The sequence below is a fragment of the Mesoplodon densirostris genome, chromosome 4, assembly GCF_025265405.1.
Source record: "Mesoplodon densirostris isolate mMesDen1 chromosome 4, mMesDen1 primary haplotype, whole genome shotgun sequence".
Lineage (NCBI taxonomy): Eukaryota > Metazoa > Chordata > Mammalia > Artiodactyla > Ziphiidae > Mesoplodon > Mesoplodon densirostris.
In genome coordinates, this window is record NC_082664.1 from 10570304 (window position 1) to 10587445 (window position 17142).

General features: G+C 49.4%; 1 protein-coding gene across 1 annotated transcript in view; it reads left to right on the forward strand.

Annotated features, from left to right (window-relative positions):
- CLMN (calmin) overlaps nt 1-17142 on the forward strand; it is a 117691-nt gene that overhangs the window by 81266 nt on the left and 19283 nt on the right. The window contains exons 2-7 of the mRNA XM_060097909.1: nt 417-478; nt 3962-4057; nt 6696-6779; nt 12320-12412; nt 14158-14348; nt 16661-16854. Of these exons, the coding sequence (XP_059953892.1) occupies nt 417-478; nt 3962-4057; nt 6696-6779; nt 12320-12412; nt 14158-14348; nt 16661-16854 (720 nt within the window). The remainder of the gene's footprint in view (nt 1-416; nt 479-3961; nt 4058-6695; nt 6780-12319; nt 12413-14157; nt 14349-16660; nt 16855-17142) is intronic.

Genomic DNA, 17142 nt, shown 5'->3' on the forward strand with positions numbered 1-17142 from the left:
CCCTAATCACTGACCTCCCCTCCTTCCCTCCATCCCAGCTCCCCTGACCCATCACTACCGCCAGGCAGGCGTGTGGCACCATCACCTCATGCTTTAAATTTGTATCTTCCCACCAGTGCTTCTTATGCTGGAGAGTCAAATGCCCAAATGCTCACGTTAGCTCGTGCCTAAGATTTTGTTCTGTGTGTCTGAATTCGTGGGTCTTTAATCTATTGAAGATACTCAGGGTTGGGCTGGAGAAAATGGATTCTTGGTGCTCCCCAGCCCCTTGCCAGCCTCCTTCTGGGAAGGTCTCCATGGGACCTCCGGGGTTCCCCATCCTACAGAGATTCCATAGACCCTCCCCTTGGGAAGAGGAGGGTGGGATTTTGCATGTATTTCTTTGCACCCAGCTAATGGCACTTCTTTGTTTTCAGTGGAGAGGGAGAATGTGCAGAAGCGGACTTTTACCCGATGGATAAATCTCCATCTGGAGAAGGTAAGCAGGGCACTCGGCTTGTTTTTAAGCGATGGATTCCTCCATAACTGAGTGCACAGTTCAGCAGAGCGGGGGTGAGGGTACTCTGTGTTTCTGTTGTGTTGTTGTTTTTCGTTCATTCATTTAAACATCTGTTGAGTGCATTCTCATTGCCAAGCGTCAGGCTCAGTGCTGGGAACATGAAGGTGAGTAAGACATGGGGTTCTGACCTCCTGGGGTTATCAGTCTAGCTGGGAAAGGAGAGGGTCCATCTTTAAATAGGGATCGCTGAGCAAAAGTTAGGAAACATTCAAACATGGGGCTGAGGGGATCTCGACCGCTAGTCTGGGGTGGTCAGGGAGGCTCTCGTGAAGACCCATTTATAGGTATTTGGGTTGACTGAAGCAAAAATTCCTCGCACTTTTTAACCAAGCCAGATTCCCTGGCTCATCACATGATGCTGCTATTGGTCAGCAATATTATCTGCTTGTTTGGGTGCATCGAGCACACATCTCCTTTAATCCTCAAGACAACCCTCCTACCCTGCACCCCCCATCCTGTTACGAACGAGGAAACAGAAGCCTGGAGACATTGAATCGCTTCTCTGCAATCCCACGACGGAGAAGAAAGCTCTTCCTGTGGCTTCTCCTGCCTATTCCGCTTTGTGACACCTCTTCTCCCCTTTTTCTTGTTTTGCTAACATACTCTGGCCAAGCAACATTGAAGCGCATTTTGTCTGCCGGCTTCTCAGGCACACAACCCCTAAAACAAAAGCAGCTGAACCAGACACAAGGATGAGCATCAGAGAAGGGGCGGGATGTGAAATGGATAAATAAACAGCTCGGAGGAGGAGAAATCTGAACCCTCCTCCACCACTAGGTTAGCCCCACCCCACCCCCACACCCCCACACCCCCACCCTGACCCCCACCCCACCCCACCCCACCCCCGACAGAGAACATTCTAAATTGCCCGGGGCTGGGGGAGGAGAGATTATTTTTCTTATTATAAGAAAGCTGGTTTATCAGGATTCATTTTACTCACTTCACATCTTCTTAAATTCTACTATCTGGTTCTCCAAATAGACCCAGCCGGTAGTCTCATGTCTTTCAAAGCTGGTGGTATTCAAGTATCCTACTTCAGTGAGTTTAATACCTATATTTTCTTCTCTCCTCTCCCCTTAGAAGGCACAGGAGTAATATTAATGGCCCTTAGAGTTAACGCCAAAGAAAGGTTCTTAGAGGAAATCACTGAAATGATTAGAAAGCAGAGAAAATAAATGTGGTTTTTTAGGAAGTGGAGCTCTTGACCAAAATTTTAATTCATGTAGCATAAACTTTAGGCCTATAATATTTCCCGAGCAGACGCTTGACCACCCGCACTTCTATTCCCCACCTGTAGAACGGGTTCCGCTCTGCCCAGGAGGCTCCTGAACTCTTCAGGGCAAAGTCTCTCTATGTCATGGATGAAGCGTTATAAATCGTTGCCAGTTGTTTTGACTATTGGTGCATTTTCGGCAGTGCTCACTCAGTGAAGTGTTATTTTTGGAAAAAAAGGAAAACCGTTCCCAAAATCTGAGTTCACTGAACTCCTAAATTAATGCCTGATGTGTATCAGGGTAGCTGGAAATTCCTCCTGGCAGACGGAGTTTAGTGTATTTCTTTCTTTCTTTCTTTTAATTAAAAAATAAATACAGAAAAGTACAGAGGGTAATAGAGCAAATACCCTCGCACTCACTCACCACCACCCCCAAACGAACCTCTGTTGGCATTGATTGCATCCAGAATTTTCTCCGTGGCCATGCTTCTGCTTCCTTTTTCGGGGCAGGTGGGTAGCACCCACTCTACAGATAAATCAGATAGCACCTAAAACTGATTCGTAATAAACAGGGCAAAATTCACAGCCCTGTTTCCAACCTTGAGACTTTCAAGAACAACTTTTCATGTAAAGGAAGCCCAGGAACTCCTTGGGGAAGTGGGCTTAACTGCAATTTGAAGGCTGTCAGAAATATTTACGGGGTCTCTGGCTTCTGGAAAAATTCCTTAATTTACCCAAGGAGTTAGATCATGAAGAAACCCCTGGCGGTGCTGTTTACTCGGCCATACCAATCTCATGAAGCCCATGGAACGTCTGGGGCCCCGAGGAGTGTTTTCACTGGAGTGGGTTCAATTTCTCCTCCTGCCATCTTGCAGATGGATGCCGGCCAAGGCCCCGCTCGCTGCTGCTGGGCTGAGGCTCTTACAGACACTGTCAATGGAAATTATTCTCCAGGTTCAGCTCAAAAGCAAGGTTTGGCCACGGTCGGGGCTGCTAACTGGAAATTTTGTGAGTTCATCTATCAGGGGCTGTTTTGTTCAGGTCTTGCGTTTCTGCCCTGCGTTAACGGGAATAACATTTCCGTAAGAGTCTTGGTAACCTGATACCGTCATGCTCTGTGTGGAATGTTCCTGCAGGGCAGTGGGGAGTTTGCAAAGAAAATAGTTTGCCTTTGCGTTCAAAGTCGCTGTTGCCCTTGAAGCAAAGCCCTTTTCTGTGCACCTGTGGGTGGAATTGCCCGGTATTTTGACTAACTGGGAGTCAGGGGGCTCGTATAAGAGGTAAGGAAATGCCACCTCCCGAATAAAAAAAGAAAACATGAACCCTCCAAAGCTTTCACGGGGAGGAGGACTTCCTGGAGAGGAGGCCTTCCCAGAGGAAAGGGTGCCTGGGCCACAGCTCCAAGATTTCCCTGGCTCTCTGATGGGTGACAGCCACCATTCCTGTCCCCCAATTAATCCGGTCTCCTGTGGGAACATGCCCCTTCGTTGTCCCCAAGAGCAGTAAGTGTTCTAATGCTCCCAAATGCCCCAATACCAGAAAGTCAATAGAATTTATGCCGGGGGGTTAATTCAAAATGCAGGTTCCTGGACCCTGTCCCCCAAGATTCAATAAATCCTAACCATCCTGCGTTAAAGGAGTTTTTATCAAGCTTGTTTAGTCAACAGAAACCTTTCTTTAAGTAAAGTCTTCCTGGAACCCTAAATAGAGGCCAGTAAGAGCTATCGAAGGGAGTGCCGTGACTCAGCCTCCTCTGGGACCCCACCTGCCCTCACAGGGCTCCGTGAAGTGCCCTGCTGAAGCTCTGTTCTGGGAAGCACAGTTAGGAAATCCCTGAGCTGGGACATCTGCCCAACAAGTTCCAGCTGGCCCCGCGGACCCCAGGCCACACCCAGCCAAACTCTTGGTGGACGCAACCCCGGTTCCTCAGACCTCCCCAGGTCAGAGAGGAAAGCAGGGGGCTTCTGACTTTTTCCACCCAGAGCCTCCTCCACAGCTCCCCAGCGCACCCACTGCCCACAGGCCACCTCCAGGGAGAGGGGATCGCTACCTCCTTGGATCGGCCCTGCTGCCTGTAAGCACATCTGGATGTCCGGAAGTTTTATCTCCAGTGAAACCTGCAGTTCTGAAATTGTTTTGTGGCTTACACAGATCACTAATCGGCTACTTTCTTTCCCCCTCTTCCACAGTGCAACCCACCTCTAGAAGTTAAAGATTTATTCGTTGATATACAAGATGGCAAAATCCTAATGGCTTTGTTAGAAGTCCTGTCTGGGCGAAATCTGGTACGTATGCTCCAGAAGGGTTAGGAAGAAGTAAAAATGCAAAGGAAAACATTGCCGAAGGGTTCTTTTCTGTACAGATCTATGTGTATGTACATACATACCTGGCCATCCATAAATCCTATGACGGGAAACCTGGGAGGGTGACATTCCTTTCTCGGTGACTAAGACTGATACATACAGTCATGTGCAACTAAGCAAATATACTTTAGCAAGTAAATAAACAAATGTCCCATGTTCTCTGTGAGTCCAGAGCTAAGGATCATGACTGAATCATGACAGTTTAGCTGGCCAGCCATGAAATGACCTAGAATGAGAGCTAAGAGTCAGGAAGATGGAGAAGAAAGGCATCTTATCAGCCAATATCTGTAATCCACCCGAGGCTAAAACTAGATACACAGAATTCTAGAAGCTTCTTGTGAGTACGACCAAAATTGAATTGAACCAGCTGATCTTGGGGTTCCTTCCACCTTGGATCTTCACCAGAGCTCTCCATGTTGCCTGTATCTGCTGTACAGAGGTCGGTCCTCTCTCCCCAATTCACAGAGCAGGGTTTAACAGCTTCCACACTGTTGGCGTTTCAGCTGGGGTAGTTCTTTGTCATGGGGGCACTGACCTGGGCATTGCAGGGTGTGTAACAGCAAGCATCCTTGGGTCTCTATCCACTGGATGCCAGTAGTACCCCCAGGTTTGACAACCAAAAATGTCCCCAGGCACTGCCAGAGGTTCCCTGAGGGGCTCAGTGATCTGGTCGGAATACCAGTGGTGTACAAAAGTGCCGTGATGGGGTATAGCTCAGCCCATGTGGACCTCTCTGGATTTGTTCTTTTTTTTTTTTTTTTAAATAAATTTATTTATTTTATTTTTGGCTGCATTGGGTCTTCGTTGCTGCGTGGTGCGCGGGCTTTTCATTGCGGTGCCTTCTCTTGCTGCGGAGCACGGGCTCAGTTGCTCCGCGACATGTGGCATCTTCCCGGACCAGGACCTGAACCGTGTCCCCTGCATCGGCAGGCAGATTCTTAACCACTGCGCCACCAGGGATTGCGCCCATCTGGATTTGTTCTTAACTGTAGCTTTAAAGTCAAGAGCCCCTACTTCTGTTCTCAGATCTAATGTGGCTGGAGTCTTATCACACCCCTTCCTTGCCTTTGCTTTCCCAATAGCCTCCCCACCCCGCCGCAAGGGGGCTGTGCAAAGTGATACTGTGAATTCTAATGAAGGGCAAAGCCACTGCAGTAAAAGGAGTACAGTAAGTCCCCTACATGTGAATGAGTTCCATTCCGAGAGCGTGTAAGTCCAATTTGTTCATAAGTCCCACAAAGTTAGCCTAGGTACCCATCTAACACAATCGGCTATATACCACTGCTTTTAGGCTTGCTTCCGGACATCCTGGGCTTGAAATAAAGATATTATACTACTGTACTCTATACAGTACTGTACAGTAAAGTACACAAAAGCACAACCACTTGTAGAGGATGCACGCACGTGGCAAGACACCAGACATGTGAACTAACTTACATGATTGGACGTGCAGATGCACATTCGCATCTTTGAAAGCTCACAACTTGAAGGTTCGTGTGCAGGGGACTTGCTGTATTTGGTTTCTTTGCACATCTCACAATGGGCTGGCAGCATACTCTCTAATAGGCTTCCTGAAAAAGCGCCTTCTAGCCCCTCGTTCTGTGTTCCCAGCAGCCCAGGCTCCCACTTTGCTGCCAGGGCACTGGTCAGGAGCTACCATGTCCTTGCAGGGCCTCTGTTGGGAGTCTTTGAAGTGGAGCCCAGCCAAGAACATCCAAGACCTCACCCATTAGCTTGCCTGGCAGTTCACACCATGTGGAAGTGATACCCACTGGCTTGCCTTATAGTGTAAAGCCACCCACCTGGAGGAGTGGGGACGGACTTCAGTTTCAGGATGAGTTTCCTCTGCTGGTGCCCCTAGTGGGTAGGACTAGCATTGTCAGAGTTTTTGCTTCTGCAGACATCTTTCTGTCTCTGTCTCTGTCTCTGTCTCTGTCTCTCTATGTTTCTCTGTGTCTCTCTGTGTCTGTCTCTTTCTCTGTCTCTCTGTGTTTCTGTCTCCGTCTGTCTGTCTGTCTCTGTCTGTCTGTCTCTCTCTCTGACCTGGGATAAATGTCCACAAAGCTCTTGGCCAGAAAACAGAAACATCTGCAGCCGCCAGGGAGGGCTTACCGGATGATTTAGCAGCTGTGGGTGACACTCCCGGCTGACGCTTTCTGCCCTGACGAAAAGCATCAGTGCAGTGAGACGAACATGTCACCGACAGTCTCTGGAGGAGGGAGGAGTATCAAAAGCCAGGAGCTGGGTCAGGGAGAAAAATTGGACAAATCTGTTCCTTGTTTAACCCCTGGATTCCCCTCCTTCACCAACTGGAGTGAGTTTGGTCCCAAGAACCATAAATAAGGTGACCGTCGGGGGCCCCTGAGGGTACGGTTGTGTATCCTGGGGCCCCGTGCCCGGGTTTGGATGGGGGCCGTGTGGGCTCTGCTATGAGCCCCAACCTGCTCTTGAGACTAATGTGAAAAAGGTAAAGAAAAAGACAAGCACGTCCAACGGCACCGCTGGGGACTGAGTGCCTGTCTTGGCTTAACTGCTTGTGTTGTTCTGGTTTGTGTTACAGCTGCACGAATACAAATCCTCGTCCCATCGTATTTTTCGGTTGAACAACATAGCAAAAGCACTTAAGTTCTTGGAAGATAGCAATGTAAGTATTTGAAACACATCTTGTTAACACAGACTCCCCTGTGACAAAAAGGACATAATTTGAAGTTCAATGCTGGTCAGAAGAGATGCGGGCAAAAGGGACCCTGCTGAGATGGTCGAATGAAACTAAGTTGAAATGTAACAGAACTCACGCAGCTAATCCATCAGCGAGAGATACAGTCCCTGACTCCCTGCCCGCCCCTCCATCTCTATCAGGTTCTCAGATGTTCAGAATTTAGTTGACATTTTCTTTTTCATTTTGGGGGCTAAGAGCATGTCAGCGTGAAAAACTTTTTCTTAGAACTCAGAATATGGGAGAAGCAAGGAGGAAAAGGGGGCTAAATGAGCCGGGGGAAAATTACATAATTCTGGCCCCTTTGATATAACTTTCTCGACTTAAATTAGCCTTTTCTGTGTTTTGAACTCTGCTTCACGTCCTTCAAAACTGGGAAGGAATGGCCCTAGAGGGATGAAATTTCCAAAGTTCCCCTTTCATTAAGTTTCACCAATTAAGGACCACGTGGGTCCCTGCATTGGGAGGGGGAGGGGCCGTGCAGTGGTGCTGGCACTTAGCAGCCCTGGGTTTCATCCCAGCCCTGATTCCCCAGTCTTCTGAGTCATTCTGTGACCCCTTAGCATCCTTTCAACACATTCGTTTTCTGCTTAAACCAGCCCCGATCAGATCCTGTTGTTTACCATCAGGAACCCCAAACAAATTGCACTTTGTGATGATGTTCTGCTGTACATGCCGATGTGTCGGACAAGCTGAGGGGTTTTTACTGCACTGTCGCCCTGCCTCCAGCACAGCCCGTGGAAGGAACTCTCAGTGTCACTCATTCAGATTCTAAGGCCTGGGCTGATAAGCCTGGATCCCCACCCATGTCCTGGCTGCCAAGGGCAGAGAAAAGCACCTTTGGCTTTTGAAGAGGGAGGTGTACTCTGCCTCCCATACTGTGGGGAAAGCCCCAGACCTAGGAGGGAGTTCAGGTGGTGACGGCCAAAAAGCATAGCTCTGGTCATAGCAGCATCATTCATAATAGCCAAAAGGCAGGAGCAACCCAGATGCCCATCCATGGACAAAGGGATGCACAAAATGTGGTCTATCCATGCAATGGAATATTATTCTGCCATGAAAAAGAATGAAGTGCTGATACAAGCCACAGTGTGGATGAACCTTGAAAACATTATGAAAGATGCCAGACAAAAAGGACTGCTTCTATGAATCGATTCCTATGAAACGTCCAGCAGGGAAATCTCTCGAGTCAAAAAAGAGATGGGTGTTTGCTCAGGGTTGAGAGAGGTTGGGGGATTAGACAAGTGACAGTTAAAGGGTATAGGATTTCTTTTTTTTTTTTTTCTTTGTGGTACGCGGGCCTCTCACCGCTGTGGCCTCTCCCGCTGCGGAGCACAGGCTCCGGACGCGCAGGCTCAGCGGCCATGGCTCATGGGCCCAGCCGCTCCGTGGCATATGGGATCCTCCCAGACCGGGGCACGAACCTGTATCCCCTGCACCGGCAGGCGGACTCTCTACCACTGCGCCACCAGGGAGGCCCAGGATTTCTTTTTGAGGTGATGAAAATGCTCTAAAATTATGGTGATGCCAAAAAACCATGGAATTGTATATTTTAAATGGGTGAATTGGATGGGATGTGAATTGTATCTCAATAAAGCTGCTTTTAAAAAAGCACATCCCGTTTCGTGAAAACGCTGGCCTCTCTGCAGAGTCAGTTTCGCCATCCGCCTCGGTGCTGACGGCACGTTCAGGGCACCGCTGCCACGGCTTCTGCTCCTGGAAAATGATGTAGACGCCTTGAGCCTCCATTTCCACATCTGTTACACAGAGGTGATGAAAGCCAAACCTACTCCAGAGAGTTGTTGAGGATGGACTGTGCCCGTCCAGGTGGGGTTTAGCCAGGTGCGGGCACAGGGCACAGGGCGAGGGCCGCGTTCGTTAGCTGTGGCTCCTGCTACCTCTCCCCAGCTCCACAGCTCCACTGTCTGCTCCTGGAAGGGAGCGTTAGGTGTGGCCCTTCTGGGCAGTGTCCACCCCTGAATTCCGAAGAGCGTTGTTCTTATGATAACGTGGGGGCTTGGGACCACTGCCCGGGATGCTCACTGTTCTTCCTTCCAGCTTGTGAACCCCTAAGTAATTTCCTCTCTGCCAGCTGCCACGTGCTGATGGGTCTGTACTGTAGGCAGAACTCTCCCCCTGCATGTACAAAGTGTCTTCTGTGGGCCCAGGGCTGTACTCAGCCTTGGGGACATAAAGCTGCATTAGGAGCACATCTCCGCTTCAAGGAGCTTAGAGCCTCTCAGAAGAGGCCTCACGCAGACAGCAGGCTGCTCATCAGTGCAGGGGCCCAGGGAGGAGCAGTGATCCTGCAGAAGCGAAAAAACAAACAGCCTGGGAGCCTGCTGGGGGGTGTTGCAGGGAGGACTAGCCCATGCTCAGGGGTGGCAGGCCTGGCCTTCTGTAATCCATCCCTAAATGTTTCCCCAACTGCAGTAGCTGCCTTATGGTACAAAAGAAAGAACAGTAAAGCTCCCTTCTCCTTTATTTTTTATTTAAAAATCTGGAAATATGCCAAATGTGGTTGTGTTATGTCAGCTCTTTGCCCCATTGGCTCCCGTGGCCGGCAGGTGAGACAGGTGAATGGCCCCATGGGGAGGAGAGCACCGGTGAGTGAGGCAGGTGGAAACTGGCATTTTGGTTGCAGTCTCTTTCCCATTGCCAGAATCCACAGAGCGCTCCTGGGCCCCTGTGGCCCCTTCCTGTCCCACTGTCCCAGCTGGAGGGAGGACGGGCCACAGTGGCTCTCCTGAGCCAAAAAAGTGCCCAGAACTGGGTGGTCGATGCCAAGCGGGTGCTGGAGGGGCAGCAGTCAGGTCCCACTTGCCCCAGGACTCAGGTGCTGTTAGTGTGGCCAGCCTCTGTCCCTCCCTCTCTCCCCCGAAACTATGAGGCTCAGAGCATGGTGTTCACTCCTGTGTCAGAGACCCGCTGCCCCACAGGACCAGCTCTGTGTCCTCCGGCAGGTCATTCAACCTCTCTGAGCCTCAACTTCCTCATCTGTGCAATGGGTATAGTATGACTAACCCATGAGAACCACTGGGCAGAAGTCAGCACTCCCCGGGGAGGGCATTACCGTGATGACCATTATCACTGCCCCACGATGGATGTGCCAGCCAGAGGGGGAGAAGGAATATTCCCAGAAGCCACTTGGTCCCTTTATTGTCAGTGTGGTGAAAACAACCAAGTTAGGGGGAAGAGGAGGAGGAGGACATTGTCCCTGAAGCTTCTGACTGATGTCTGGCTGCTACATCGTCTGTTTGCCAGGGAGAACCAAGCAGTGGCTGGGCACTCGAGACAAGGTCTTCGGGAATATCCATAATCCCCGCCTTCCCTCAGCCAGGCTCCCCAGTCCCTGTGGCCAGGAGAGCGCTTTATTCTCCAAAGGTGACGGCTGCTCCCCGCCCCCCCTCCCTGTCCCAAGAGGGTGCACCGTCCTAGTCCCCACATCCCTACAAGGCAGCTCTGTGATTTCTCACCTTGGGACACTTTTCATGAACCTCAGCTCAGAGGCCATGCTGGGCTTCCTCCAGGGGGTAGTGAAGGCCAGGATTGTCACCTTGACTAAGTGCTTTGATGTGACTCCCCCGTGCTGGGATGTGATCAGTGAGCCACAAAAACGGAGGGAGCTGCCAGAGCACAGGTCCAGGGTACACGATCAGCCACAGACCGCAGGTGATTCATCCCATGGGACATGTGGCCGTGATGAATATGGACGGACTATTGGGCCTGAATTTGATTGGCTTTGTTGTTCACAATATTGACAACTTCCTTCAGCCTCTAACCCGCCAGTGATGAGCTTGTGCTCTCTGGATTATTCTCTGGGCATCAACCTGCAAAACACACCTGAGCTAGGGACTCAGGATTCTCATCTGTGATTAGGAAAGCCCAGGCCCTACTGACGGGTGTGGTCAGAAACCCCTGATGAACTGGTAGGATCAGAGACCCATCTTTTCTTAAAGCCCCAAAGGAAAGAGAGAAAGAAGTATTTGTGTGAGACGCTCTCTTTGTGTTTTCTTTCCCGAGTCTCCTGAGCAGAATCTTATGAATCAAATTTGGATTTGAAAGTTTACCTTGGGACTTCCCTGGTGGCGCCGTGGTTAAGAATCCGCCTGCCAATGCAGGGGACCTGGGTTCGAGCCCTGGTCCGGGAAGATCCCACATGCCGCGGAGCAACTTAGCCCGTGCGCCACAACTACTGAGCCCATGCTTCGCAACTACTGAAGGCCGTGTGCCTAAAGCCCATGCTCCGCAACAAGAGAAGCCACCGCAATGAGAAGCCCACGTACGGCAACGAAGGGTAGCCCCGCTCGCGGCAACTAGAGGAAGCCTGCGTGCCGCAACAAGACCCGACGCAGCCAAAAACAGAAAAGAAAAAGTTTACCTTGATTTACTTGATTTCTGCTCTCCTCCCCCTGAAGAATGGAGTTTACATTTGGAAAGCGTGGTAAAGGATGAAGAGGCGGAAAAAGTGACACAGATGGATGTGGCCTGCAGTCTTCAATATTTACTCTCTGGCTCTTTACAGAAGTTTGCAGACCCCTGATCTACATACTCAGGTTTTGTTTGCGGAGTAAAATGATGGCTTAGGGCTGTGGTCCTCAAACCCAGGCGTGTAGCAGAATCACCTGGAGCTCCGGTTAAAATGCAGATCGTGGCCCCTCCCAGGGTTTCTGATTCAGTTGGTCTGGGGGAGAATTTGCGTTTCTAAGGAGTTCCCAGGTGACAAGGCTGATGCTGCTGGTCCAGGGACCACACTTTGAAAACCAGTGCCTCAGGCATTCGCCAAGGGCGATCCTCTGCGGTCAGAACATAGTTAAATAAATCACGTAATCTCTTAAGGGTTTGTTTCTCAAATATGCCCATTTGAACCAGTCAGTAGGGTATTTTGTTACGGAATGTTGCAGAAAGATGCAGAAACGCTGGGTAGCGGCCTCATCCCCACGCACTATTTCTAATGAGTAATGGATAATTGTCTTAGCTGTCCGTGTTCCTTGATCGCTGATGTCAGTGCTGCGTTTATCCAAAGACGTGTTATAAATCTGGAGGTTTGCTGGTGTTAGTGTAGTACACAGACCGCCCCTGGGCATTTACCGTCTGTTCTTGGAAAAGGATGACTTTCTTACTAGGTGTGTGTCCTGGGCACGTTACATTGACTGCTCTGGAATTTCTTTACCGGAAATACAGAGATAATAGAAGAATCTGTGATGTGGGGTTGTGAGGATGAGCTGGGAGGATGCACACTTGTAAGGAGCTTAGAATAGTGTCTGCGCGTGCGAAGTACTATGCACGTGTTTATTAGACACACTTACATACACTTTTGTAGGTTGGGGTCCCTGAGAGGTGGCCTGGGGCAGCACCGAACAGCACAGGTGAGAAAGAGAAACAGGCCCACGACGACAGCATCAGAAAATAACACGTTGCATCCTGTTTGGACACTCTTGTTAAGCTTATAAATTGCTTCTCTCCAGGTAAAACTGGTTAGCATCGACGCGGCAGAAATAGCAGATGGCAACCCCTCTTTGGTCCTTGGGCTGATCTGGAACATCATCCTCTTCTTCCAGGTAAAGTCATTTCTTTCCTGTAACACACGGTAATGATCTCCAGCAGCACAAGAGTGGAGCTGGATGGAGGGAGACAGTGAGGTTTCGTTTCTAACAGATTTCGACGTTTCTGTTTCCTGGGAAAGAACTGGAAGAACCTGGTTGCTAAAGGTTTTGAATTCCTGTGATTCTAAAAGTGACGTGAGCTCTGTTCTCCTCTTGGTACTTGAAGAGTTAACTATTTACTTCGAAAAGTAATTTTGTTCTAAAGTGTCACAAGAGCTGGGGAATCCTTCCAACCAAAAATTGAACTTGGTAGAGTTACTTTCCTAAAATGACTTGTATTCATCCGATACGGTTAAAGAGCCTGTCCAAAGATAGCTCTAGGAAGAGGTGTGTGTGACAGGAAAGACCTTGCTTTTCCATCCTGAGCACCCTCAGCCTCCATCTGGAAATGCAGGTTTTATAGAGCAAGGGCAGGGTCTGTGGCTGGAGTATGAAGGGGATATTTCAAATTGTGCTCAGGTTCTTTTTCCTGAGTAGGAGGGAGTGAGCTGATGTTTTATCTTCTAAAATCCCCCTCTTTTGAAATAGAAAATCGTGGCTCGTTGCTTAATGGGTCTCCCAAGCATAAAAATGATCTTCACGGAGGCTCATGCTTACATTTTAGAGAAGAATGAGCTCAAACAAGGCTTGGAGACAATAGCCTTGAACTTATAAAACCAAAGGCTCCCTCTGAGCTTCAGTTTCCACATCTGTGAAATGGTAGCAGTGCTCCAAATATGTGGTGAGCATCAAGAGATGCTACGTGGGAAAGCCCTCTGTCAATTGTACAGTGTCATATACAGGCTTCGGTTACTGATGTTTGTTCTTCAACTCCCTGATAGACTGGAAACGTCCTGAAATGTGTAAAAAGTCCTTAACTCCACTCTGGATCGTCATTCATTTATTTGGTAAATGTCTAGTGAGTTTCTCCCATGTGCCAGGCTCTGAGCATACAAAGTCTTGCTCTCACGACTTTCTGGTGTCTCAGACAAGTCAGTCCCATATTATAGAATTCTGTGGTGCAGGCCATGGTCAGCATATGAGCAGAGTGTTGTAAAAGCTCCAAGCTGGGGCAACTATCTCAGAGGGGGAAGGGGGGAGGGGAACACTTCCTGGATAAAGTGACACCAGAGCAGGGTTTTAAAGAATGAGGAGTTCGCTAGACAAGTGCCTCTCAGACTTTATTGTGCAAACCAATCACCTGGTATGCGGGTGGTATTGAAATGCAGAGTCTGATTTCGTAGGTTTGGGGCGGGGCCTGGGGTTCTGCATTTCTCACAGGCACCCCGTGGTAAGAGCACATTTTGAGTAGCCAGGAGTTCAGTGTTGGAAGGGAGGGACATCCAGGCAGCAGGACCTGGGTGAGCACAGGCGGTGGGGCTTGAAACAGCATGATGCACTCTGGGAGCGACGGCCATGGAAGGACGGGGTAGGGGTAGGTGGAGTCAGGTCAGGAAGACCTCATCTGCAGCCTCTGGCCAGAGCTAAAGAGACTCCAGGAAGACATGATTTTCCCTGCAAAGCATCACTGCACGCACCACAAGCCACAAGAAACAGCCAGGCCATCATGAGTACTGCCCTGACCCCCGACACACGACCCTCAGGAAGGGGTTTCTCCCGATCTGGAGAACCAGTTCTGCACAGCTGGTCCCTCCAGCCGGGGTCCCCGAGGGACCGAGCTGGGTCTGCCTCCGGGGTCTGAAACACCGTTTTCCTTCCAGATTAAAGAACTCACCGGCAACCTCAGCAGAAATTCTCCGTCTTCCAGCCTGTCACCCGGCTCGGGGGGCACAGACTCAGACTCCTCCTTCCCACCCACGCCCACCGCAGAGAGGAGTGCGGTGATATCGGTGAAAGACCAGAGGAAGGCCATCAGGACACTGTTGACATGGGTGCAGAGGAAAACAAGGAAGTAAGCCGCACGCCCTGTTCCCCAGCACCCCGTGCTGCCAGGCAGGGGGAGGAGGGCTAAGAAAAAGGGCATCACCGTTTACTCAGTTATGTGCCCGGAGCTTCACATAGACCCTCAGAAAAGGGATTCTGTCAGTTTCTGTTTCTGCCACAAAACTGTATACTCACCCCATGTTTGGTTTGCAGAAAGCTGATGATAGAATTTGAATCGAAATCCCAGGGGCCTTCAACACATTAAACCCCAATGTGGGGATGGTCCTTGGATCCTAATAACATGGACACATTTATTATTAAGCTTCTGGGTATCTTTCAGAGTCTGTACCTACTTAAAAACGAGTAACGATAAAGGCTGCAACCTATCAGAGTCAGGTCTGGCCCTTCCAAAACTGAGACAGGTGAACTGGAACCAAGTTCCTGGCCTTCTGTTTAACCCCTTCCAGACTGGGGAGACCCTGGTGAATCTCTTACCTTTCTAAGCTGCATCTGTTAAGATGGTGACTTACCATTCACCCCCTTATGGGAGAGTTAGGGTTAAATGAAATAAACTCTGTGAAAGCACCTTGCAGAGTACCAGCACTTAGTAAGTGCTCAGCAGCGGATCCTGGCTCCCCAGTGTATGGAAATAAAAGATGGCAGGAAAAGGGCTTCCCTGGTGGCGCAGTGGTTGCGAGTCTGCCTGCCGATGCAGGAGACATGGGTTCATGCCCCGGTCCGGGAGGATCCCACATGCCGCGGAGCGGCCGGGCTCGTGAGCCATGGCCGCTGAGCCTGCACGTCCGGAGCCTGTGCTCCGCAATGGGAGAGGCCACAACAGTGAGAGGCCCGCATACCGCAAAAAAAAAAAAAAAAAAAAAAAGAAAGAAAGAAAGAAAACAAAAGATGGCAGGAAAAAATAAAAGATGAGAGAGAAGTTGGATCTTTGGGGTTTTGATTAAGGGGTTAAGCGTGATAGAGTTGATTAATGTGAGCAACCAGTAAATGGTATTTTAAAATAAATCAACCAAAAGTGAGCTCATTGCCAGGAGTTAGGGTGGCTATAACAGAGAGGAAGGGCCTTTGAGGGGAGTAGAACAGTCTGTATCGCCATTGTGGCACTGGTCACAGGAATGGGTGCTTGTGACAAAATGTCACGGCACTTACACCATCCCCGTGACACTGAAGCCAATGAAATCCTAATTCGGTCTGTGGTTTTAATAGCCCTGTACCCACGTCGGCGTCCTGGTTCTGATAACACACGCCGGTAACGTAGGATGCTGCCGTTGAAAGAAGCTGGGTGAAGGGTCTACAGGGGCCCTTTGTACTGCTGTTGCAACTTCTTATGAATCTCAAATGATTTCTAAATAACAGGATTTTTTGTTTTGTTTTGTTCTTTTGCGGTACGCGGGCCTCTCACTGTTGTGGCCTCTCCCGTTGCGGAGCACAGGCTCCGGATGCGCAGGCTCAGCAGCCATGGCTCACGGGCCCAGCCACTCCGCGCCATGTGGGATCCTCCCGGACTGGGGCACGAACCCGTGTCCCCTGCATCGGCAGGCGGACTCTCAACCACTATGCCACCAGGGAAGCCCCAGGATTTTTTTTTAAAAGAGAGTTCAGGGATCACAGTTGAGAGATTGACAGGGGCGGATATGGTCTCAAAGGATGGAGTCCAAAGGAAATTAGTGCCTGGCAGGATTATCTATCTTTGTCACTTTTAATGTTATGATTTTATTTATATTAATCATGACATTAGCTATCCCTTAGTGAGTGGCTTTCATGTGCCATCTGCACTGCACATTAAATTGTCCACGTGACATGGCCGTTTTGGGGGATTCAACCTAATACTTGCCCATGACAGCTGCCCTGTTTTATAAATGAGTTTGAGGCTTATAAGGCCACAGCACTGGAAGCACAGTGGGGCAGCCGAGTGTGAACTTGGGTCTTTCTGGCTCCATTTTTTTACACAACACATCTATGTTTGCTGCATTTTGAATATCACTGATAAAAGGAACAGTGTATAAAATGACTCCTTTATATATATGTGTGTATAAATATGTATATATCTGGGAATTGGGAAACACAAGGTTCTATTATGTCTATTATGTCTATACATAATATGTCTATTATGTTCTATTATGTCTCCTCGTGTGCTGTACACCTTCCTATCCTGTTTGTCTGGAAAAGGAAATACCAATGGTTCAGTGCAGCTATCCCGATCCTCAGGGCCTGGGGCCTCTTGGCCTCCCCAGGTCAGCAGCTCCCAGCCCCGCTCGGAGGCCAGCGAGGCATCCTCGAGTCTGCTTACTGACCTGCACTGAGGCTGCTCCTTTTCCTCAGGTATGGCGTGGCGGTGCAGGACTTTGCAGGCAGCTGGAGAAGCGGGCTGGCTTTCCTGGCAGTGATCAAGGCCATCGACCCCAGCCTGGTCGACATGAAGCTGGCGCTAGAAGACTCCATGCGGGAAAATCTAGAGAAGGCTTTCAGCATCGCTCACGACGCCCTTCACATCCCCAGGCTCCTGGAGCCAGAAGGTAGATGTGGTTCTCTCTCTCTTTCTCTTTCTTCGTAATATATATATATATTTACGTATGTAACACCTGCCGTCCAATCTGGAGAATACGGAAACATCTAATGAAGTCGTTTTTGTATCTCCTGTATTCCTGCCACTGAGCTCATTTTCCCAGTATTTTTCCTTACATCTAATTACAATTTTTTTACCTAATTGGGATCATTCAGTGTATGTGTGGTTTTGTAGCCTACTTTTTTTTAAACCTAACATTATAATTGTGACATAAGTATGCTGAGAGGAGGTCTTCATT